This window comes from Tachypleus tridentatus, chromosome 12, assembly GCF_004210375.1.
Source record: "Tachypleus tridentatus isolate NWPU-2018 chromosome 12, ASM421037v1, whole genome shotgun sequence".
Lineage (NCBI taxonomy): Eukaryota > Metazoa > Arthropoda > Merostomata > Xiphosura > Limulidae > Tachypleus > Tachypleus tridentatus.
Genome location: NC_134836.1, coordinates 123,531,044 through 123,558,236, shown reverse-complemented (window position 1 = coordinate 123,558,236; position 27,193 = coordinate 123,531,044). Strand labels below are relative to the sequence as shown.

Below are 27,193 nucleotides of genomic sequence, written 5' to 3'. Positions count from 1 at the left end.
ATTGTTATCTATAACATTGGTTAATTAGAAATGTGAACGTATTGAACTAATAACACTTATTGATTTTAAATTTGAATAGTAAGACATGTACTGGATTATGATCTGTAATATTAATTAATTTTAAATATAATTGACATGTTCTGTAATTCTTTTACAAGTTCTCTCACGGTAGGAATATTATAATAAATAACTCTTATTAAGAATGACATACAATCTTTGGCTTGGATCAACAACACGTAGCCTTTCTTCCTGTCGTAGTCTAAGTTGTGGACTGATGATCTGTTTACGTAAATACTTCCAGATACTGGGTTTATGTAGAACATTTTGTCTTCATTTCCACTGGTTATACTGTACGTGACCGTGCTATTCTGAAGGTCTCGATCAATGGCTGACACCTTTTAAACGTAATGCATAAATACTGTTAAGAAGGAAAAACGAATGGAAATATACAGGTCTATTTTTGATTATCTAACTATGTCATATTTTTGAAAACTAAAGACCTTATTTGTTTTTAAGGTGATCTGTTTATGTAAATACACCCTTCTTTAAATCAATACGGTATGTCTTGAAGTCGTGGCTAGACCCGAAAGGACCTTACATATCAACACATCGTACAAGCTTTGAACCGGAACAAAATGGTCGCGTCATCTCGAAAATCAGTCAACTCCTGTACATGTGTACCAACCACCCTTTGTTTAATCTATTCTGTACATGTGTACCAGCCACCCTTTGTTTAATCTATTCTGTACATGTGTACCAACCACCCTTTGTTTAATCTATTCACTTAATCTGTAGGCAACTCTACTGTCAAAGTGAGTTCAATGAAAAACATACATTACCTAAATAAATCAATATTAACTGTGTCAGTTAGAAACATGCTTTACTGGTTTTCTGTCCAGTGGTCTGGCATGGGCTGGTGGTTAGGGCGCTCGACTCGTTATCTGAGGGTCGCGGGTTTGAATCCCCACAACACCAAAAATGTTTGCCCTTTCAGCTGTGGGGGTGTTATAAGGTGACGGTCAATTCCACTATTCGTTGGTAAAAGAATAGAATAGCCCAACAGTTGGCAGTGGGTGGTGATGTATAGCTGCCTTCCCTTTAGTTTACTGCTAAGTTACAATGGCTAGTGTAGATAGCCCTCATGTAGCTTTGCGCGAAATTCAAACCTAACTTCGAACCTTCTTAAAATATATTGAAACACCAATCAACACATTGTACACTCTTTCAACGGGAACATAAAGTGGTCGATCATGTGACAGATAATGTTTTCATGTAACGCACTGTGTTTCCATCCAACGGGAACGTATATGATTATATCTCTTGATTACGTATGGTACTGCAGTAAATGTGTGAAATATACCTGAAAAATACTAAAGGGGGCGCTTGCTGAACACATGGGTTCGTTTATCAAAGTGTGCAAACAAGATTTCCATATCTGACAACACTAACGTCCTCTATAGGACTTGCCAATGTCTACAAATATTAAATAAAGAGTTTGAAAAGTCTGTAATCATTTTCAAATACAAGGGGTCTCTCACGTGCGGCAGAAGAAAATCAAATAGAAATCTAAAGGACTTGACCCACTTTGTCTTCACTAACAAATAGAAACAACAACAACGGTTTCTGTTGTGTTCGTTTTAATACAAGATTATGTGTTATATACTTGAACTGTAAACATCTCACTATGTCTATGTTATATACTTGAACTGTAAACATCCAACAATGTCTGTGTTATATACTTGAACTATAAACATCTAACTATGTCTCTGTTATATACTTGAACTATAAACATCTAACTATGTCTGTGTTACATACATAAACTGTAAACATCTATGTCTGTGTTATATACTTGAACTGTAAAAATCTCACTATGTCTGTGTTATACACTCAAACTGTAAACATCTAACTATGTCTGTGTTATATACTTGAACTGTAAACATCTAACTATGTCTGTGTTATATAATTGAACTGTAAACATCTAACTATGTCTGTGTTATATACTTGAACTGTAAACATCTCACTATGTCTGTGCTTGAATGGTTTCATCTATTTTCTTACTTTGTTTGAAGTACTTTGTGAGACAAATATTTACTTAAATTCATCTCCTCCATTTATATATAAACAACTATCCTCGTGTTCGATTCATGTTTAGATAGATAACCAAAACAAAACGACACATATACTAACATTTTACTATTTAACTGCAACGTGCAACTCGTGCACTTCGGAAAGTGTTTGTTTCTGCTGATCATGGTGCTCTTAGTACATGAGTAGGTAAAGTTTATTCTGTTGTCTGGCGGAGAAGGCTGGGGTCTGCTGAAGGTTGCTGACGAATTTAAGGCACGTCATCCAGAGTTAAATAACAGCACTACTTACAGTGCTGTTGGGAAATTATTGGCTAAATTTATGATTGGCAACATGGATGACACGAATATCCCTCGCAGTGTCCAAAGGAAATGGTAACATCCTCTATAAACTAATTTCGAATTACAATGACAGCATGTAAGATTCGTTGATGTTTGGTTTGGTTTGTTTCGAATTTTGTGCTATACGAGGGCTATTTGGGCTAGCTGCCCCTAATGTAACAGTGGACTAAATGGAAGGCAGATAGTCATCACCAACCATCGCCTTCTCTGAGTCTACTCTTTTACCAACGATTAGTTGGACTGACCGTCGCATTATAACCCCCTCCCCTCTATGGCTGAAAGGCAGAGCACGTTGGGTGAGACGGGGAATCGAGCCCGCGATCAAAGCACCCTAATCACCAGACCATACCCAGTAAAAGTTACCTGTTTGGTGCGACACCATGGATACTCATGATGTCACTGACTATTATTTAGCGCTACTTTGTTCATCCATGCAGAAGAAACGTCTGCTTTTCTAAAGCTGTCTGCACCAAAATCGGTTGTAGTTTATAAGGGTAGAGACGATTACACGATTTCTAGGAATTCCACACAACTGTTTTATTAACTGTCCAAAATCTTACGATTCGCGACTTGTTTACTATAATGATTTGTTTATCTGCATTCATGTTCTTCGAGATACCTCTTCTTTAATATATCGGGTGGACTAAGTCCCATGTTTCAAGAAGTGTTCTTCACTATATAGAGTGAGACAACTCCCATGTTTCAAGAAGTGTTCTTCACTATATAGAGTGAGACAAGTCCCATGTTTCAAGAAGTGTTCTTCACTATATAGAGTGAGACAACTCCCATGTTTCAAGAAGTGTTCTTCACTATATAGAGTGACACAAGTCCCATGTTTCAAGAAGTGTTCTTCACTATATAGAGTGAGACAAGTCCCATGTTTCAAGAAGTGTTCTTCACTATATAGAGTGAGACAAGTCCCATGTTTCAAGAAGTGTTCTTCACTATATAGAGTGAGACAACTCCCATGTTTCAAGAAGTGTTCTTCACTATATAGAGTGAGACAACTCCCATGTTTCAAGAAGTGTTCTTCACTATATAGAGTGAGACAAGTCCCATGTTTCAAGAAGTGTTCTTCACTATATAGAGTGAGACAAGTCCCATGTTTCAAGAAGTGTTCTTCACTATATAGAGTGACACAAGTCCCATGTTTCAAGAAGTGTTCTTCACTATATAGAGTGAGACAACTCCCATGTTTCAAGAAGTGTTCTTCACTATATAGAGTGAGACAAGTCCCATGTTTCAAGAAGTGTTCTTCACTATATAGAGTGAGACAAGTCCCATGTTTCAAGAAGTGTTCTTCACTATATAGAGTGAGACAACTCATACGTTTCAAGAGTGTTCTTCACTATATAGAGTGAGACAAGTCCCATGTTTCAAGAAGTGTTCTTCACTATATAGAGTGAGACAACTCCCATGTTTCAAGAGTGTTCTTCACTATATAGAGTGAGACAAGTCCCATGTTTCAAGAAGTGTTCTTCACTATATAGAGTTAGACAAGTCCCATGTTTCAAGAAGTGTTCTTCACTATATAGAGTGAGACAAGTCCCATGTTTCAAGAAGTGTTCTTCACTATATAGAGTGAGACAACTCATACGTTTCAAGAGTGTTCTTCACTATATAGAGTGAGACAACTCATACGTTTCAAGAGTGTTCTTCACTATATAGAGTGAGACAAGTCCCATGTTTCAAGAACTGTTCTTCACTATATAGAGTGAGACAAGTCCCATGTTTCAAGAAGTGTTCTTCACTATATAGAGTGACACAAGTCCCATGTTTCAAGAAGTGTTCTTCACTATATAGAGTGACACAAGTCCCATGTTTCAAGAAGTGTTCTTCACTATATAGAGTGACACAAGTCCCATGTTTCAAGAAGTGTTCTTCACTATATAGAGTGAGACAAGTCCCATGTTTCAAGAAGTGTTCTTCACTATATAGAGTGAGACAACTCATACGTTTCAAGAAGTGTTCTTCACTATATAGAGTGAGACAAGTCCCATGTTTCAAGAACTGTTCTTCACTATATAGAGTGAGACAAGTCCCATGTTTCAAGAAGTGTTCTTCACTATATAGAGTGACACAAGTCCCATGTTTCAAGAAGTGTTCTTCACTATATAGAGTGACACAAGTCCCATGTTTCAAGAAGTGTTCTTCACTATATAGAGTGACACAAGTCCCATGTTTCAAGAAGTGTTCTTCACTATATAGAGTGAGACAAGTCCCATGTTTCAAGAAGTGTTCTTCACTATATAGAGTGACACAACTCCCATGTTTCAAGAAGTGTTCTTCACTATATAGAGTGAGACAAGTCCCATGTTTCAAGAAGTGTTCTTCACTATATAGAGTGAGACAAGTCCCATGTTTCGAGAAGAGTCCGTAAGAATATCTGGTGAACCAAGTGCTATGTTTCGAGAGGTGTCCGTCAGTAAAATGGATGAGATAAGACCCATGTTTCAACAGATATACGTCAGTGTTTGTTTGTTTGTTTGTTTGTTTTTGAATTTCGCACAAAGCTACCCGAGGGCTATCTGTGCTAGCCGTCCCTAATTTTGCAGTGTAAGACTAGAGGGAAGGCAGTTAGTCATCACCACCCACCGCCGACTCTTGGGCTACTCTTTTACCAACGAATAGTGGGATTGACCGTCACATTATAACGCCCCCACGGCTGAAAGGGCGAGCATGTTTGGCACGACGGGGATGCGAACCCGCGACCCTCAGATTACGAGTCGCACGCCTTAACACGCTTGGCCATGCCGGGCCTATCCGTCAGTGATTAAAAACAACCAAAAACCAAAATAATAACACCAGAATGACAATAACGGCTTGATTAACAAGTCTTAGATATTTTTAAAACGAATAAATCGACGCAATATTTTTACTTCGTATGTAAATTATAGATTTAGCGCATCACGTGACTTTTTTATATAAAAATCTGACTTTCTGATAAGAAAAAAAAACTGAATTTAAACATGTATACAGAAAGTATATAACAGTATAAATATATTTATCAGTCAGTTATTCACAAACCTCTACAATAGGTTCATCCATTGCTACTTTTTCTGTTACAAATCCTTTGTAGACTTCCTGTGTAAAAACTGGAGCATAGTCATTAGATTCCCGGATGAAGACATCCACCTTCACGTCGAGACTGTTGGTTCGTGGTACACCATCATCGGTAGCACGAGCCGTGAAACTGTACTGTGTTCGTGAAACCAGGTCTGACTTAACAAAAACTCTCCCTGTGTCGTCCTCTATCCTAAAGAATTCTGAGAAATTGATTCATATGGTAAAATATCGTGTACCAGAACCATTTCCAATTAATAAGCTCTGCACTGATTAAACAAACATTCTTATCTTTAGAGCAACAAACTTATCTTTAAATAAAGATTCATATCTTCTGATAACATATCTATCTTTAGAGCAACAAACTTATCTTTAAATAAAGATTCATATCTTCTGATAACATATCTATCTTTAGACCAACAAACTTATCTTTAAATAAAGATTCATATCTTCTGATAACATATCTATCTTTAGAGCAACAAACTTATCTTTAAATAAAGATTCATATCTTCTGATAACATATCTATCTTTAGACCAACAAGCTTATCTTTAAATAAAGATTCATATCTTCTGATAACATACATATCTTTAGATAAACTTATTCTTAGATATGAAATATAAGTTACAGTATGATATGTTCTGATAAATTAATCAGTTTTTTTTATAAGAACGAACACAAGAAGAAAAACTAATAATTAAACTTGAATGACCACTAGTTTATTATATATGCAGCATTCTGAGAAATCTTCATATTTTCAATAATCGGGCTTATTGGTAAGTTAACTCAGCTTGTGTTTCCAGGCTAGCAATCACCATATCACTACCAGTAACCTGCGTTATTAGTCTAATTAGTTTAGTGTTGGTCTGCCCCTGTTTCAATATGATCATACGATTTTGAATAAATCAAGTTGATGGGAGTTTCACACCGAGCTGCTGTGTGGAAATCTCCTTCCGAGTTATTTAAACGTACAGCTCAACCTTTACCTGTATCTCCATCTGTGAGGTTATACAACACATTACCTGCATCTCCATCCGTGAGGTTATACAACACATTACCTGTATCTCCATCTGTGAGGTTATACAACACATTACCTGTATCTCCATCCGTGAGGTTATACAACACATTACCTGTATCTCCATCTGTGAGGTTATACAACACATTACCTGTATCTCCATCCGTGAGGTTATACAACACATTACCTGTATCCCCATCTGTGAGGTTATACAACACATTACCTGTATCTCCATCCGTGAGGTTATACAACACATTACCTGTATCCCCATCCGTGAGATTATACAACACATTACCTGTATCTCCATCCGTGAGGTTATACAACACATTACCTGTATCTCCATCCGTGAGGTTATACAACACATTACCTGTATCCCCATCCGTGAGGTTATACAACACATTACCTGTATCCCCATCCGTGAGATTATACAACACATTACCTGTATCTCCATCCGTGAGGTTATACAACACATTACCTGTATCTCCATCCGTGAGGTTATACAATTACATTACCTGTATCCCCATCCGTGAGGTTATACAACATATTACCTGTATCTCCATCTGTGAGGTTATACAACACATTACCTGTATCTCCATCCGTGAGGTTATACAACGCATTACCTGTATCTCCATCTGTGAGGTTATACAACACATTACCTGTATCCCCATCCGTGAGGTTATACAACACATTACCTGTATCTCCATCCGTGAGGTTATACAACACATTACCTGTATCTCCATCCGTGAGGTTATACAACACATTACCTGTATCTCCATCCTTGAGGTTATACAATTACATTACCTGTATCCCCATCCGTGAGGTTATACAACACATTACCTGTATCTCCATCTGTGAGGTTATACAACACATTACCTGTATCTCCATCCGTGAGGTTATACAACACATTACCTGTATCTCCATCTGTGAGGTTATACAATACATTACCTGTATCTCCACCTGTGAGGTTATACAACACATTACCTGTATCTCCATCTGTGAGGTTATACAACACATTACCTGTATCTCCATCTGTGAGGTTATACAACACATTACCTGTATCTCCACCTGTGAGGTTATACAACATATTACCTGTATCTCCATCTGTGAGGTTATACAACACATTACCTGTATCTCCATCCGTGAGGTTATACAATACATTACCTGTATCTCCATCTGTGAGGTTATACAATACATTACATGTATCTCCATCTGTGAGGTTATGCAATACATTACCTGTATCTCCATCTGTGAGGTTATACAACACATTACCTGTATCTCCATCTGTGAGGTTATACAATACATTACCTGTATCTCCATCCGTGAGGTTATACAACACATTACCTGTATCTCCATCCGTGAGGTTATACAATACATTACCTGTATCTCCATCTGTGAGGTTCTACAATACATTACATGTATCTCCATCTGTGAGGTTATGCAATACATTACCTGTATCTCCATCTGTGAGGTTATACAACACATTACCTGTATCTCCATCTGTGAGGTTATACAATACATTACCTGTATCTCCATCTGTGAGGTTATACAACACATTACCTGTATCTCCATCTGTGAGGTTATACAACACATTACCTGTATCTCCATCTGTGAGGTTATACAATACATTACCTGTATCTCCATCCGTGAGGTTATACAACACATTACCTGTATCTCCATCTGTGAGGTTATACAATACATTACCTGTATCTCCATCTGTGAGGTTATACAACACATTACCTGTATCTCCATCTGTGAGGTTATACAACACATTACCTGTATCTCCATCTGTGAGGTTATACAATACATTACCTGTATCTCCATCCGTGAGGTTATACAACACATTACCTGTATCTCCATCCGTGAGGTTATACAACACATTACCTGTATCTCCATCTGTGAGGTTATACAATACATTACCTGTACCTCCATCCGTGAGGTTATACAATACATTACCTGTATCTCCATCTGTGAGGTTATACAACATATTACCTGTATCTCTATCTGTGAGGTTATACAATACATTACCTGTATCTCCATCTGTGAAGTTATAAAACACATTACCTCTATCTCCATCTGTGAGGTTATAGGATACATTACCTGTATCTCCATCTGTGAAGTTATAAAACACATTACCTGTATCTCCATCTGTGAGGTTATAGGATACATTATCACCGTCCTTATCGACAGCCTTGATTTGCCCAATTCCGGTTCCCGCTATGGAATTTTCCTCTGTCCAGAAGTTGTAAGGCGTTCCGATAAACTCTGGAGAGAACTCATTGATGTTTTGGACTTGAATAACCACAGTCGCTGAGCTGATAAATAATCAACTAATAAATTCCACGGTGTTACTGAACCTAAGTTTTATATAAAACACGGTTGTGTTTCTAGATACACGTCAACGTGTTAATGCAATATGAAGACTGTTTAAGTAAACGTTGATAAATGCAAGAAAAAACTGATACGTTTTTGGACATTTACGGTCAGATCTTATGTAAGGCACATATTTTAAAACTACGTCTATTTACATTTTTTAGGTTTGATTCCCTGTCCATACGGTTCTGGGCGCTCTCTGTACACAGTAAATAAACTATAAAATATATCACCATACACTTCTAAAAACAAAACAAAAAGCCACAGTGAATAATCATTGAAAACGCATTGATTTATGGGAAACTGTTTGTTGTTTCAGTGACGTACACAGGAGAAGGAACAAGTTTCTGTCTCTTTGCTCTTATGCTCGTAAAGTGCCCTATTGTTGCAGTCATAATTGCTAAAAGACACACTTGATTCCATGCGCAGCTTGCTTTGAGTTACACAGATTTGTAGGTCTTTAGAGAAAAAAATAATAATTGTAATATATTAAATATTAGTTTAAAATGTTATAAACTTACACATCTCTTCCACGCCCACAAACAAATAAATGTCTCCACTTAGAGTGCTTGAAAAGTGCTCTTTTCTGTTAACTACCTCCACCCCTTCGATGTCCTTTGTTTTTACGCAACTGGTTATTTAGAATATTCACGCAAACCTACACAAATGTTATCTAGTCGTCTCTAAGTTTCAACTAACAGCTTATCAATAGCAGCCACTGCCAATTGTTGGAGTATTCTCGTCTTAGTGAAAGGTGTGATTTGGGCATTCCTCTTATAACGAACCCAAAGTGAGGAGCACGTTTTACTTTGAAAACCACGGAACTTATTCGTCATGAGTCGGAATCTAAAGCAGTTGCAACAGATTTTCATAACACCAGGTAAAATCAAGACTACAACATAAATAATAAAAGGTTTGTTTGTTTGGAATTTCGCACAAAGCTACACTAGAGCTATCTGCACGAGCCGTCCCTAATTTAGCAGTGTAGAATAGAAGGAAAGTAGCGAGTCATCAGCACCTATCGTCGACTCTTGGGCTACTCTTTCACCAACGATTAGTGGGGTTGACCGTAACGTTAGAACGCCCCCCATGGTTGAAAGGGCGAACATGCTTGATGTTATGAGGATAACTCGCGATTCTTAGATTACGAGTCGAGCACTCTCAACCACCTGACAACGTTAGGCCTAATAACGAAAGGTAATAACAAAATTAAAACATATAGAAAGTTTATTTATAATTATCACCATTAAAAACAACTACTTCTGCAGGCTTACGGTATCAGTGATGTATTTCACTCACTTTCAGTTTATTTCTTCTGCTTATTTTTTATGTTATGGTGAAAGATATTATTTAGAAATTATAATGTTTGATTGCTAGGTTTGAATAAAACTCTGTAATGTAAGAATATACACAATGTAACAATCAAATCACCTGCGCAGATAGCCCTTGAGTAGCTTTGCGCGAAACTAAAAAAAGAAAGAAAAAGACAACAACCAAATCATCTTAGCTTTTTCTGGCCTCGCCATCTGTTGGAGGTAAATAAAAATATAATATTCCAAATTACTGAAAAAAATGTTAACAGAATATTTCACCCTGTACGTTGAGGATTTCCTCCGTCGACGGCGAATATTGTGAAATTATACTGGTCACGTGTCTCATAATCCAGTGACGATATCAACTTTACAGTCCCGGATGTGTGATTGACCACAAACGTATCCTAATTAACATAAATAATTAAAACCAAATTATTACTAAAGAACCCAAGAGAGAAGGAAAATATTAATAAAACACATTCATGTTGGTTAGTTGATACGATTTAAATATAACAATCGCTTTAAAAAAGTAAATGATGAACTCTGGATTGAGTGAAACGCGTCGTCAGCTAAAACCCCTAAGGAACTGAATAAAATATGAAATAATAAAAAATACAATAGGCCTAATTCTAATGTCTTATGAATATGTAATTAAACAAATTAATAAAGACCGATTAATATGCTTAAAATCATTGCTAGTTAATGCACTACTACAAGAAGCGACACCTGTTTGATTTATATTCGGATTTATCGGAACAAACACATTTACAGAATAAAGGGAGACGTTTGTCTGACCAACCTGTAACTTATCAGTGAAATATTTCTCAATCTTTCCGTTAATACCGGAATCAATGTCTTGAACTTCATAGAATAGCGGAAGTTGACTTCCAGGTGAGAGAATTTCCGGAAGTTCCAAGGAGTATCTCTCTTAAACAAAGAAAACACATAAAAAGAAAATCAGGTACAAGAATAGTTTAAAATACATGTTGGAGAAAAGACTTTATCCAATTAAACTACATCTCGATATACTTAAAATACTAAATCAATGAACAACACAGATTTCTAGGTTTTATTCATTAACATGAAGAATTGTTGGTGATTAGTTACCGAACTTAATCAAGACTGCGTATTTTGTTCGTTGTTGACGATGTAAAGTTATTTTGTGCCACTAGAGGGCAATGTTTTCCAGAGTAATTTTCAATTTAACATCAATTATTTTTATTAGAACGCAACACACAGTTTCAAATCTTTATCATTAAGAAATACTTTTGAAGTAATAATAAACATCGAATTTCACAAGTGTATTAATAAAAAAAATGTTTTTTTTAAATAAACGTTTTGAAATTAAAACTTATGTAAATCATTCCAACAATTAGTGATGTCGAGAAAACCCACTTGTAGAGAAAAATAGATATGTAAAAACGGCTCGTTTGGCTTGAGAAAATTTTTTACGTAGAGGAGCGAACAACGTTTCGACCTTCTTGAACCTGACGATGACCGAAAAAGGTCGAAACGTTGTTCGCTCCTCTACACAAAAAAATTTCTCAAACCAAACGAGCCGTTTTTAGATATATACATTCCAACAATTGTTTAATAAATGTCCATAATTCCTAGTTTTATATTGAAAATAATTTTTCAAATGAAATGAGAAAATGTGTCAGTTCACAAAATAAAGCAGAAATTGTCTATATACAATTAAACTATTTAGATAATTTTATTGTTGATTCTATAGTATGTTGTGCTTTGTAAATGAACATTTTTACTGTTGTTGTGTTTGGCAAACAACTATGTAATAGTTTCATGTTAGGCTACTGTAGGTTGGAACAAATTCAGTTTGGCTCATGAGTAGCATACGACGTAAGGCTTAGCTACGACCTTAACTGTCGTATTTTCATCGTCCTCACAAAAATCATACATTTATAACATTGGAATAAAAATGTTATGTATTAACGATAACAACAATACCTCGTTTTAGCTAACTTGTTAGGCCTAAACGATAACAGCAATACCTAGTGTTAGTTAACTTGTTAGGCCTAAACGATAACAACAATACCTAGTGTTAAGTTAACTTGTTAGGCCTAAACGATAACAACAATACCTAGTGTTAAGTTAACTTGTTAGGCCTGATAGAGAACAAGATATATTATCATGACATATCAATCTTGGAACTCATGAAGCTGTTTGTATAAGATGAAAAATGAAAATTAAGTCGAATGAAGTGGCAAATTATTCCACAAATATGTGAATACGTAAACGCATTAATCTCCTAACAAATGTTCCTTACACGTTAGAACCTGGAAACTTTGGTCGATTTAACAGTTAAAATTATTATTTTTTTAAACAGAATGAAATACGATCACAGCTTACCTTCATTAAATTTAGGTGCATTGTCGTTAACGTCAATTACCTCAATTTTAACTTCGACACTAGTGTTGAAGGCATTAACTGAGAGTGTGTCACGAGCAAAAACCTGAAAATGGAGGTGTCTTTATTAATGAACCGTTTATACACGACCCTGTTTAGTAATTTTACAACCAAAAATGAAAAACAAACAACACCCCATTTCACTGAACCACTTATACACAACCCTGTTTAGTTGTGTGTTTTTTACATAATGTCTTGCAATTGGTTATGTTTACAGATATAATAAAGATTTTACGTTTGCAAATCAATTGAAAAACTTAATTATTTTTTTTATTTATAACAATAAAAATTACGGTTGAATCAGTCTCAAAGAAAGTTGTCTCGGTTAATGGAATGAAACTGACAGTACATTTCACGGTGTGGTACAAATTCCTAATACTCTTGCTATCAGTGCTCTAACACATTCCAAAAGTTGATCGTCTCACCTCAAGCGAGAAATGTGTTTGATTTCCTGGAGGATCTCTATCTAAAGAGTCCATCAAGACCAGAGCTCCAGATGTGGGGTTCACCCAAAACTTTTCGTCTTTCCTTCCTTTCCTGACCCAATAGATGACATTCTGTTCTTGAGGGGTTCGACTAAAGTTTGTTGCATTTACAAACCCCACAGTCTCCCCACGTGGTGTTGTCTCCAAGATCCCATAGTGGTAAGATGGTTGGTTGAAAACAACAGCACCATCGTTGATGTCCTAGTGGAAAAGTAACACAAGGGGAGTCAAGTTAACAAACTGCTGTTCGCTTTTTATGTTAAACTTCTATGAAGAGAAATCTTATATAAATAAATCATTTGTAACGTTTTTACAAAGTTGTAATGAAATCTTATATAAATAAATCATTTGTAACGTTTTTACAAAGTTGTAATGAATCTATTCTGTACGTCATCTCTGAATGAACCGACCACCATATATTATAAGAGACCAAAAACATCAGATTGGCGTTATATTAAGAATATATAAACGCAATTGAAGTAAAATCTTACATTTTAGAACATAGAACCTGATTGTCAAATATCTAGATTACACATTAAAGCCAAATAAAATGTTTCATTGAGTTAATTACACCAGTTGTGATAGTTTCAGGTACAACCACGTGGTGGTGAAAATCCGAGGACTAAACTCATCTGAGAAACTCTCCTTTGAAATAAATAAGTATAAGCGTTTTCGTTTATGATCAAAGTGAGGCCAAGTGATCATACTGAATATATACCAGATTTCTACTCGCAAGGTTCGAGCTACTATATAAACATCATAGCCAGGGGGTGCTGCTGTTTCATTACTTTCTGTTCATTTCTAAAGTAAGGAAACTGTATTTGAGCTTTAAAGTCAAATGTGCATGTATAACAGTATAACAGGACCTGAAAACGCTTAGCATTGTACAGTTTTTATTTATCTTCCCCTGTCTGTTTCTAGAGTGGGACATCGTTTCAGTTTCAATACTTCTTCAGAACTAAATTTAGAAAATGAAACGTCTTTGAACTTTAAATACAGAAGCAGTTCCTTGAAACTGAAACTTTACATTGCCTAACATTGCCTCGACACAACACAGTATGTAAGTATCAATTTTAGTTTTAAACCTAACATAGCCTCGACACAACACAGTATGTGAGTATAAACTTTAGTTTTAAACCTAACATAACCTCGACACAACACAGTATGTGAGTATAAACTTTAGTTTAAACCTAACATAATCTCGACACAACACAGTATGTGAGTATAAACTTTAGTTTTAAACCTAACATAGCCTCGACACAACACAGTATGTAAGTATAAACTTTAGCTTTAAACCTAACATAGCTTCGACACAACACAGTATGTGAGTATAAACTTTAGTTTTAAACCTAACATAGCCTCGACACAACACAGTATGTGAGTATAAACTTTAGTTTTAAACCTAACATAGCCTCGACACAACACAGTATGTGAGTATAAACTTTAGTTTTAAACCTAACATAGCCTCGACACAAAACAGTATGTGAGTATAAACTTTAGTTTTAAACCTAACATAACCTCGACACAACACAGTATGTGAGTATAAACTTTAGTTTTAAACCTAACATAACATCGACACAACACAGTATGTGAGTATAAACTTTAGTTTTAAACCTAACATAACCTCGACACAACACAGTATGTGAGTATAAACTTTAGTTTTAAACCTAACATAGCCTCGACACAACACAGTATGTGAGTATAAACTTTAGTTTTAAACCTAACATAACCTCGACACAACACAGTATGTGAGTATAAACTTTAGTTTTAAACCTAACATAGCCTCGACACAACACAGTATGTGAGTATAAACTTTAGTTTTAAACTTAACATAGCCTCGACACCACACAGTATGTGAGTATAAACTTTAGTTTTAAACCTAACATAACCTCGACACAATACAGTATGTGAGTATAAACTTTAGTTTTAAACCTAACATAGCCTCGACACAACACAGTATGTGAGTATAAACTTTAGTTTTAAACCTAACATAACCTCGACACAACACAGTATGTGAGTATAAACTTTAGTTTTAAACCTAACATAACCTCGACACAACACAGTATGTGAGTATAAACTTTAGTTTTAAACTTAACATAGCCTCGACACCACACAGTATGTGAGTATAAACTTTAGTTTTAAACCTAACATAACCTCGACACAATACAGTATGTGAGTATAAACTTTAGTTTTAAACCTAACATAGCCTCGACACAACACAGTATGTGAGTATAAACTTTAGTTTTAAACCTAACATAACCTCGACACAACACAGTATGTGAGTATAAACTTTAGTTTTAAACATTTTATTTTCACCCAATTGAAAATATTTCCATTTTAGACGTTCGTGAAAAGCTGTCGAATATGAAATATGTCAGAAATTCCTTTCATTTTCAAAATGGTTTGTTGTTACCTACAGATCTCGCCATGTTTAAAACATGAGTAGACCGCTTAAAGCTGTCCTTGTGTGTATAATCGCTTAGTAGCTCATATCAAGACAGTATAATAGCTCATGTCTGGACTATCTAGTAGCTCATACCAAGACAGTATAACAGCTCATGTCTGGACTATCTAGTAGCTCATACCAAGACAGTATAACAGCTCATGTCTGGACTATCTAGTAGCTCATACCAAGACAGTATAATAGCTCATGTCTGGACTATCTAGTAGCTCATACCAAGACAGTATAACAGCTCATGTCTGGACTATCTAGTAGCTCATACCAAGACAGTATAATAGCTCATGTCTGGACTATCTAGTAGCTCATACCAAGAGAGTATAATAGCTCATGTCTGGACTATCTAGTAGCTCATACCAAGACAGTATAATAGCTCATGTCTGGACTATCTAGTAGCTCATACCAAGACAGTATAATAGCTCATGTCTGGACTATCTAGTAGCTCATACCAAGACAGTATAATACAGAATGTCCAGACTATCTAATAGTTCATACCAAGACAGTATAACAGCTCATGTCTGGACTATCTAGTAGCTCATACCAAGACAGTATAATAGCTCATGTCTGGACTATCTAGTAGCTCATACCAAGACAGTATAACAGCTCATGTCTGGACTATCTAGTAGCTCATACCAAGACAGTATAATACAGAATGTCTGGACTATCTAGTAGCTCATACCAAGACAGTATAATACAGAATGTCCAGACTATCTAATAGTTCATACCAAGACAGTATAATAGCTCATGTCTGGACTATCTAGTAGCTCATACCAAGACAGTATAATAGCTCATGTCTGGACTATCTAGTAGCTCATACCAAGACAGTATAATAGCTCATGTCTGGACTATCTAGTAGCTCATACCAAGTCAGTATAATAACGAATGTCCAGTGTGTCTAGTGGCTCATATACAAACCGTACATATAAAGAGAGGTTTGTCGTAACCGTACATATAAAGAGAGGTTTGTCGTCACCGTACATATAAAGAGAAGTTTGTCGTAACCGTACATATAAAGAGAGGTTTGTCGTAACCGTACATATCAAGAAAAGTTTGTCGTAACCGTACATATAAAGAGAGGTTTGTCGTCACCGTACATATAAAGAGAAGTTTGTCGTAACCGTACATATAAAGAGAGGTTTGTCGTAACCGTACATATAAAGAGAGGTTTGTCGTCACCGTACATATAAAGAGAAGTTTGTCGTAACCGTACATATAAAGAGAGGTTTGTCGTAACCGTACATATAAAGAGAGGTTTGTCGTAACCGTACATATAAAGAGAGATTTGTCGTAACCGTACATATAAACCGTATCGCTAATATTTCATGTACACAGTAATGTTTTCCTACAGTGCACCAAAAACTTCGTAGTTCTAATGTTTTAACAGCACTTGTAATAATCTCAACTCTATAAAACATAGCACTTGAGTATGGTTACTAATCATTTGTCTGTTTCTGCTTAAGCACAAAGCTTCACAATGGGCTATACGTCCTCTGCCAACCACCTTATCTAAAGTTGGAGGTCCACAAACATATCACTATGCAACTTGGCATTAAACATTAGGTAGGCAGGACGCACTTTTTGACTTAATTGTCAAACAAATAAATAGCGCTATCTTTCTAAATGAAAAAAAACAACATATTTAAGAAAGTGAAACGGGCGAAGAAAAACATGCTGAGAGTTAGTTATGATGACTGTCCAGATGTAGTTTTCTGATAATTTAACTAAGAGTAGTTTTAATGTGTTGCTGTGAGTGTATTAACGTCCTATTGGATGTTATCATGAACAGTACTGAAGCCTAGCCTTTAACCACAGCCCACATCAACCTGTACCACTGAACCCAAGCCTTCAAGCACAGCCCACATCAACCAGTAATAAAATACGATAAAGGTAAAGTCCACTTATAAATTCAACCTGAAAATTTAATCTCTCCTTTTAGTAGACTGTTATTTCTTATCAATTGTTCGAACAAAACTACACGAGGGCTGTTTGTAGTAACCATTCTTAACTACACGAGGGCTGTCTGTAGTAACCATTCTTAACAACACGAGGGCTGTCTGTAGTAACCATTCTTAACTGCACGAGGGCTGTCTCTAGTAACCATTCTTAACTACACGAGGGCTGTCTGTAGTAACCATTCTTAACTACACGAGGGCTGTCTGTAGTAACCATTCTTAACTACACGAGGACTGTCTGTAGTAACCATTCTTAACTACACGAGGGCTGTCTGCAGTAACCATTCTTAACTACACGAGGGCTGTCTGTAGTAACCATTCTTAACTACACGAGGGCTGTCTGTAGTAACCATTCTTAACTGCACGAGGGCTGTCTTTAGTAACCATTCTTAACTACACGAGGGCTGTCTGTAGTAACCATTCTTAACTACACGAGGGCTGTCTATAGTAACCATTCTTAACTGCACGAGGGCTGTATGTAGTAACCATTCTTAACTACACGAGGACTGTCTGTAGTAACCATTCTTAACTACACGAGGGCTGTCTGTAGTAACCATTCTTAACTACACGAGGGCTGTCTGTAGTAACCATTCTTAACTACACGAAAGCTGTCTGTAGTAACCATTCTTAACTGCACGAGGGCTGTCTGTAGTAACCATTCTTAACTGCACGAGGGCTGTCTGTAGTAACCATTCTTAACTACACGAGGGCTGTCTGTAGTAACCATTCTTAACTACACGAGGACTGTCTGTAGTAACCATTCTTAACTACACGAGGGCTGTCTGTAGTAACCATTCTTAAATGCACGAGGGCTGTCTGCAGTAATCATTCTTAACTACACGAGGGCTGTCTGTAGTAACCATTCTTAACTACACGAGGGCTGTCTGTAGTAACCATTCTTAACTACAAGAGGGCTGTCTGTAGTAACCATTCTTAACTACACGAGGGCTGTCTGTAGTAACCATTCTTAACTGCACGAGGGCTGTCTGTAGTAACCATTCTTAACTACACGAGGACTGTCTGTAGTAACCATTCTTAACTACACGAGGGCTGTCTGTAGTAACCATTCTTAACTGCACGAGGGCTGTCTGTAGTAACCATTCTTAACTGCACGAGGGCTGTCTGTAGTAACCATTCTTAACTACACGAGGGCTGTCTGTAGTAACTATTTTTAACTACACGAGGGCTGTCTGTAGTAACCATTCTTAACTACACGAGGGCTGTCTGTAGTAACCATTCTTAACTGCACGAGGGCTGTCTGTAGTAACCATTCTTAACTGCACGAGGGCTGTCTGTAGTAACCATTCTTAACTACACGAGGGCTGTCTGTAGTAACCATTCTTAACTACACGAAGGCTGTCTGTAGTAAACATTCTTAACTGCACGAGGGCTGTCTGTAGTAACCATTCTTAACTACACGAGGGCTGTCTGTAGTAACCATTCTTAACTGCACGAGAGCTGTCTGTAGTAACCATTCTTAACTACACGAGGGCTGTCTGTAGTAACCATTCTTAACTACACGAGGGCTGTCTGTAGTAACCATTCTTAACTACACGAGGTCTGGCTGTAGTAACCATTCTTAACTACACGAGGGATGTCTGTAGTAACCATTCTTAACTACACGAGGGCTGTCTGTAGTAACCATTCTTACCTACACGAGAACTGTCTGTAGTAACCATTCTTAACTACACGAGGGCTGTCTGTAGTAACCATTCTTAACTGCACGAGGGCTGTCTTTAGTAACCATTCTTAACTACAAGAGGGCTGTCTGTAGTAACCATTCTTAACTACACGAGGGCTGTCTGTAGTAACAATTCTTAACTGCACGAGGGCTGTATGTAGTAACCATTCTTAACTACACGAGGGCTGTCTGTAGTAACCATTCTTAACTGCACGAGGGCTGTCTGTACTAACCATTCTTAACTGCACGAGAGCTGTCTGTAGTAACCATTCTTAACTGCACGAGAGCTGTCTGTAGTAACCATTCTTAACTACACGAGGGCTGTCTGTAGTAACCATTCTTAACTACACGAGGACTGTCTGTAGTAACCATTCTTAACTACACGAGGGCTGTCTGTAGTAACCATTCTTAACTGCACGAGGGCTGTCTGTAGTAACCATTCTTAACTGCACGAGGGATGTCTGTAGTAACCATTTTTAACTACACGAGGGCTGTCTGTAGTAACTATTTTTAACTACACGAGGGCTGTCTGTAGTAACCATTCTTAACTGCACGAGGGCTGTCTGTAGTAACCATTCTTAACTACACGAGGGCTGTCTGTAGTAACCATTCTTAACTACACGAGGGCTGTCTGTAGTAACCATTCTTAACTGCACGAAGGCTGTATGTAGTAACCATTCTTAACTACACGAGGGCTGTCTGTAGTAACCATTCTTAACTGCACGAGGGCTGTCTGTAGTAACCATTCTTAACTACACGTAGGCTGTCTGTAGTAACCATTCTTAACTGCACGAGGGCTGTCTGTAGTAACCATTCTTAACTACACGAGGGCTGTCTGTAGTAACCATTCTTAACTACACGAGGGCTGTCTGTAGTAAACATTCTTAACTGCACGAGGGCTGTCTGTAGTAACCATTCTTAACTACACGAGGGCTGTCTGTAGTAACCATTCTTAACTGCACGAGAGCTGTCTGTAGTAACCATTCTTAACTACACGAGGGCTGTCTGTAGTAACCATTCTTAACTACACGAGGGCTGTCTGTAGTAACCATTCTTAACTACACGAGGTCTGGCTGTAGTAACCATTCTTAACTACACGAGGGATGTCTGTAGTAACCATTCTTAACTACACGAGGGCTGTCTGTAGTAACCATTCTTAAGTACTCGAGGGCTGTCTGTATTAACCATTCTTAACTACACGAGGACTGTCTGTAGTAACCATTCTTAACTGCACGAGGGCTGTCTGTAGTAACCATTCTTAACTGCACGAGGGCTGTCTGTAGTAACCATTCTTAAGTACTCGAGGGCTGTCTGTATTAACCATTCTTAACTACACGAGGACTGTCTGTAGTAACCATTCTTAACTGCACGAGGGCTATCTGTAGTAACCATTCTTAACTGCACGAGGGCTGTCTGTAGTAACCATTCTTAACTGAACGAGGGCTGTCTGTAGTAACCATTCTTAACTGCACGAGGGCTGTCTGTAGTAACCATTCTTAACTACACGAGGGCTGTCTGTAGTAACCATTCTTAACTACACGAGGGCTGTCTGTAGTAACCATTCTTAACTGCACGAGGGCTGTCTGTAGTAACCATTCTTAACTACACGAGGGCTGTCTGTAGTAACCATTCTTAACTGCACGAGGGCTGTCTGTAGTAACCATTCTTAACTACACGAGGGCTGTCTGTAGTAACCATTCTTAACTACACGAGGGCTGTCTGTAGTAAACATTCTTAACTGCACGAGGGCTGTCTGTAGTAACCATTCTTAACTACACGAGGGCTGTCTGTAGTAACCATTCTTAACTGCACGAGGCTGTCTGTAGTAACCATTCTTAACTACACGAGGGCTGTCTGTAGTAACCATTCTTAACTACACGAGGGCTGTCTGTAGTAACCATTCTTAACTACACGAGGTCTGGCTGTAGTAACCATTCTTAACTACACGAGGGATGTCTGTAGTAACCATTCTTAACTACACGAGGGCTGTCTGTAGTAACCATTCTTAACTACACGAGGGCTGTCTGTAGTAACCATTCTTAACTGCACGAGGGCTGTCTTTAGTAACCATTTTTAACTACACGAGGGCTGTCTGTAGTAACCATTCTTAACTGCACGAGGGCTGTCTGTAGTAACCATTCTTAACTGCACGAGGGCTGTCTGTAGTAACCATTCTTAAGTACTCGAGGGCTGTCTGTAGTAACCATTCTTAACTACACGAGGACTGTCTGTAGTAACCATTCTTAACTGCACGAGGGCTGTCTGTAGTAACCATTCTTAACTGAACGAGGGCTGTCTGTAGTAACCATTCTTAACTGCACGAGGGCTGTCTGTAGTAACCATTCTTAACTACACGAGGGCTGTCTGTATTAACCATTCTTAACTACACGAGGGCTGTCTGTAGTAACCATTCTTAACTGCACGAGGGCTGTATGTAGTAACCATTCTTAACTACACGAGGGCTGTATGTAGTAACCATTCTTAACTACACGAGGGCTGTCTGTAGTAACCATTCTTAACTGCACGAGGGCTGTATGTAGTAACCATTCTTAACTACACGAGGGCTGTCTGTAGTAACCATTCTTAACTACACGAGGGCTGTCTGTAGTAACCATTCTTAACTACACGAGGGCTGTCTGTAGTAACCATTCTTAACTACACGAGGGCTGTCTGTAGTAACCATTCTTAACTACACGAGGGCTGTCTGTAGTAACCATTCTTAACTACACGAAAGCTGTCTGTAGTAACCATTCTTAACTACACGAGGGCTGTCTGTAGTAACCATTCTTAACTACACGAGGGCTGTCTGTAGTAACCATTCTTAACTACACGAGGGCTGTCTGTAGTAACCATTCTTAACTACACGTAGGCTGTCTGTAGTAACCATTCTTAACTACACGAGGGCTGTCTGTAGTAACCATTCTTAACTACACGAGGGCTGTCTGTAGTAACCATTCTTAACTACACGAGGGCTGTCTGTAGTAACCATTCTTAACTACACGAGGGCTGTCTGTAGTAACCATTCTTAACTACACGAGGGCTGTCTGTAGTAACCATTCTTAACTACACGAGGGCTGTCTGTAGTAACCATTCTTAACTACACGAGGGCTGTCTGTAGTAACCATTCTTAACTACCATTCGAGGGCTGTCTGTAGTAACCATTCTTAACTACACGAGGGCTGTCTGTAGTAACCATTCTTAACTACACGAGGGCTGTCTGTAGTAACCATTCTTAACTACACGAGGGCTGTCTGTAGTAACCATTCTTAACTACACGAGGGCTGTCTGTAGTAACCATTCTTAACTACACGAGGGCTGTCTGTAGTAACCATTCTTAACTGCACGAGGGCTGTCTGTAGTAACCATTCTTAACTGCACGAGGGCTGTCTGTAGTAACCATTCTTAACTACACGAGGGCTGTCTGTAGTAACCATTCTTAACTACACGTGTCTGTAACCATTCTTAACTACACGAGGGCTGTCTGTAGTAACCATTCTTAACTGCACGAGGGCTGTCTGTAGTAACCATTCTTAACTACACGAGGGCTGTCTGTAGTAACCATTCTTAACTACACGAGGGCTGTCTGTAAACCATTCTTAACTGCACGAGGGCTGTCTGTAGTAACCATTCTTAACTACACGAGGGCTGTCTGTAGTAACCATTCTTAACTACACGAGGGCTGTCTGTAGTAACCATTCTTAACTGCACGAGGGCTGTCTGTAGTAACCATTCTTAACTACACGAGGGCTGTCTGTAGTAACCATTCTTAACTACACGAGGGCTGTCTGTAGTAACCATTCTTAACTACACGAGGGCTGTCTGTAGTAACCATTCTTAACTGCACGAGGGCTGTCTGTAGTAAACCATTCTTAACTACACGAGGGCTGTCTGTAGTAACCATTCTTAACTGCACGAGGGCTGTCTGTAGTAACCATTCTTAACTACACGAGGGCTGTCTGTAGTAACCATTCTTAACTACACGAGGGCTGTCTGTAGTAACCATTCTTAACTACACGAGGGCTGTCTGTAGTAACCATTCTTAACTACACGAGGGCTGTCTGTAGTAACCATTCTTAACTACACGAGGGCTGTCTGTAGTAACCATTCTTAACTACACGAGGGCTGTCTGTAGTAACCATTCTTAACTACACGAGGGCTGTCTGTAGTAACCATTCTTAACTACACGAGGGCTGTCTGTAGTAACCATTCTTAACTACACGAGGGCTGTCTGTAGTAACCATTCTTAACTACACGAGGGCTGTCTGTAGTAACCATTCTTAACTGCACGAGGGGCTGTCTGTAGTAACCATTCTTAACTACACGAGGGCTGTCTGTAGTAACCATTCTTAACTACTTAACGCACGAGGTCTGTAGTAACCATTCTTAACTACACGAGGGCTGTCTGTAGTAACCATTCTTAACTACACGAGGACTGTCTGTAGTAACACGAGGGCTGTCTGTAGTAACCATTCTTAACTGCACGAGGGCTGTCTGTAGTAACCATTCTTAACTGAACGAGGGCTGTCTGTAGTAACCATTCTTAACTGCACGAGGGCTGTCTGTAGTAACCATTCTTAACTACACGAGGGCTGTCTGTAGTAACCATTCTTAACTACACGAGGGCTGTCTGTAGTAACCATTCTTAACTGCACGAGGGCTGTCTGTAGTAACCATTCTTAACTACACGAGGGCTGTCTGTAGTAACCATTCTTAACTGCACGAGGGCTGTATGTAGTAACCATTCTTAACTACACGAGGGCTGTCTGTAGTAACCATTCTTAACTACACGAGGGCTGTCTGTAGTAACCATTCTTAACTGCACGAGGGCTGTCTGTAGTAACCATTCTTAACTACACGAGGGCTGTCTGTAGTAACCATTCTTAACTACACGAGGGCTGTCTGTAGTAACCATTCTTAACTACACGAGGGCTGTCTGTAGTAACCATTCTTAACTACACGAAAGCTGTCTGTAGTAACCATTCTTAACTACACGAGGGCTGTCTGTAGTAACCATTCTTAACTACACGAGGGCTGTCTGTAGTAACCATTCTTAACTACACGAGGGCTGTCTGTAGTAACCATTCTTAACTGCACGAGGGCTGTATGTATAACCATTCTTAACTACACGAGGGCTGTCTGTAGTAACCATTCTTAACTACACGAGGGCTGTCTGTAGTAACCATTCTTAACTGCACGAGGGCTGTATGTAGTAACCATTCTTAACTACACGAGGGCTGTCTGTAGTAACCATTCTTAACTACACGAGGGCTGTCTGTAGTAACCATTCTTAACTACACGAAAGCTGTCTGTAGTAACCATTCTTAACTGCACGAGGGCTGTCTGTAGTAACCATTCTTAACTGCACGAGAGCTGTCTGTAGTAACCATTCTTAACTACACGAGGGCTGTCTGTAGTAACCATTCTTAACTACACGAGGACTGTCTGTAGTAACCATTCTTAACTACACGAGGGCTGTCTGTAGTAACCATTCTTAACTGCACGAGGGCTGTCTGTAGTAACCATTCTTAACTGCACGAGGGATGTCTGTAGTAACCATTTTTAACTACACGAGGGCTGTCTGTAGTAACTATTTTTAACTACACGAGGGCTGTCTGTAGTAACCATTCTTAACTGCACGAGGGCTGTCTGTAGTAACCATTCTTAACTACACGAGGGCTGTCTGTAGTAACCATTCTTAACTACACGAGGGCTGTCTGTAGTAACCATTCTTAACTGCACGAAGGCTGTATGTAGTAACCATTCTTAACTACACGAGGGCTGTCTGTAGTAACCATTCTTAACTGCACGAGGGCTGTCTGTAGTAACCATTCTTAACTACACGAGGGCTGTCTGTAGTAACCATTCTTAACTACACGAGGGCTGTCTGTAGTAAACATTCTTAACTGCACGAGGGCTGTCTGTAGTAACCATTCTTAACTACACGAGGGCTGTCTGTAGTAACCATTCTTAACTGCACGAGAGCTGTCTGTAGTAACCATTCTTAACTACACGAGGGCTGTCTGTAGTAACCATTCTTAACTACACGAGGGCTGTCTGTAGTAACCATTCTTAACTACACGAGGTCTGGCTGTAGTAACCATTCTTAACTACACGAGGGATGTCTGTAGTAACCATTCTTAACTACACGAGGGCTGTCTGTAGTAACCATTCTTAACTACACGAGGGCTGTCTGTAGTAACCATTCTTAACTACACGAGGGCTGTCTGTAGTAACCATTCTTAACTGCACGAGGGCTGTCTTTAGTAACCATTTTTAACTACACGAGGGCTGTCTGTAGTAACCATTCTTAACTGCACGAGGGCTGTCTGTAGTAACCATTCTTAACTGCACGAGGGCTGTCTGTAGTAACCATTCTTAAGTACTCGAGGGCTGTCTGTATTAACCATTCTTAACTACACGAGGACTGTCTGTAGTAACCATTCTTAACTGCACGAGGGCTGTCTGTAGTAACCATTCTTAACTGCACGAGGGCTGTCTGTAGTAACCATTCTTAACTGAACGAGGGCTGTCTGTAGTAACCATTCTTAACTGCACGAGAGCTGTCTGTAGTAACCATTCTTAACTACACGAGGGCTGTCTGTAGTAACCATTCTTAACTACACGAGGGCTGTCTGTAGTAACCATTCTTAACTGCACGAGGGCTGTATGTAGTAACCATTCTTAACTACACGAGGGCTGTCTGTAGTAACCATTCTTAACTGCACGAGGGCTGTATGTAGTAACCATTCTTAACTACACGAGGGCTGTCTGTAGTAACCATTCTTAACTACACGAGGGCTGTCTGTAGTAACCATTCTTAACTGCACGAGGGCTGTATGTAGTAACCATTCTTAACTACACGAGGGCTGTATGTAGTAACCATTCTTAACTACACGAGGGCTGTCTGTAGTAACCATTCTTAACTACACGAGGGCTGTCTGTAGTAACCATTCTTAACTACACGAAAGCTGTCTGTAGTAACCATTCTTAACTACACGAGGGCTGTCTGTAGTAACCATTCTTAACTACACGAGGGCTGTCTGTAGTAACCATTCTTAACTACACGAGGGCTGTCTGTAGTAACCATTCTTAACTACACGAGGGCTGTCTGTAGTAACCATTCTTAACTGCACGAGGGCTGTATGTATAACCATTCTTAACTACACGAGGGCTGTCTGTAGTAACCATTCTTAACTACACGAGGGCTGTCTGTAGTAACCATTCTTAACTGCACGAGGGCTGTATGTAGTAACCATTCTTAACTACACGAGGGCTGTCTGTAGTAACCATTCTTAACTACACGAGGGCTGTCTGTAGTAACCATTCTTAACTACACGAAAGCTGTCTGTAGTAACCATTCTTAACTGCACGAGGGCTGTCTGTAGTAACCATTCTTAACTGCACGAGAGCTGTCTGTAGTAACCATTCTTAACTACACGAGGGCTGTCTGTAGTAACCATTCTTAACTACACGAGGACTGTCTGTAGTAACCATTCTTAACTACACGAGGGCTGTCTGTAGTAACCATTCTTAACTGCACGAGGGCTGTCTGTAGTAACCATTCTTAACTGCACGAGGGATGTCTGTAGTAACCATTTTTAACTACACGAGGGCTGTCTGTAGTAACTATTTTTAACTACACGAGGGCTGTCTGTAGTAACCATTCTTAACTACACGAGGGCTGTCTGTAGTAACCATTCTTAACTGCACGAGGGCTGTCTGTAGTAACCATTCTTAACTGCACGAGGGCTGTCTGTAGTAACCATTCTTAACTACACGAGGGCTGTCTGTAGTAACCATTCTTAACTACACGAGGGCTGTCTGTATTAACCATTCTTAACTACACGAGGGCTGTCTGTATTAACCATTCTTAACTACACGAGGGCTGTCTGTAGTAAACATTCTTAACTGCACGAGGGCTGTCTGTAGTAACCATTCTTAACTACACGAGGGCTGTCTGTAGTAACCATTCTTAACTGCACGAGAGCTGTCTGTAGTAACCATTCTT

At 38.7% G+C, this 27,193-nt stretch overlaps 1 protein-coding gene across 1 annotated transcript in view; it reads right to left on the bottom strand.

Annotated features, from left to right (window-relative positions):
• The window catches only part of LOC143235758 (protocadherin Fat 3-like), a 247,269-nt gene that overhangs the window by 139,153 nt on the left and 80,923 nt on the right, over positions 1-27,193 (bottom strand). Inside the window, 7 exon segments of the mRNA XM_076473962.1 lie at positions 212-395; positions 5,454-5,692; positions 8,636-8,814; positions 10,465-10,589; positions 10,985-11,112; positions 12,553-12,655; positions 13,035-13,295. Coding sequence (XP_076330077.1) covers positions 212-395; positions 5,454-5,692; positions 8,636-8,814; positions 10,465-10,589; positions 10,985-11,112; positions 12,553-12,655; positions 13,035-13,295 — 1,219 coding nt within the window.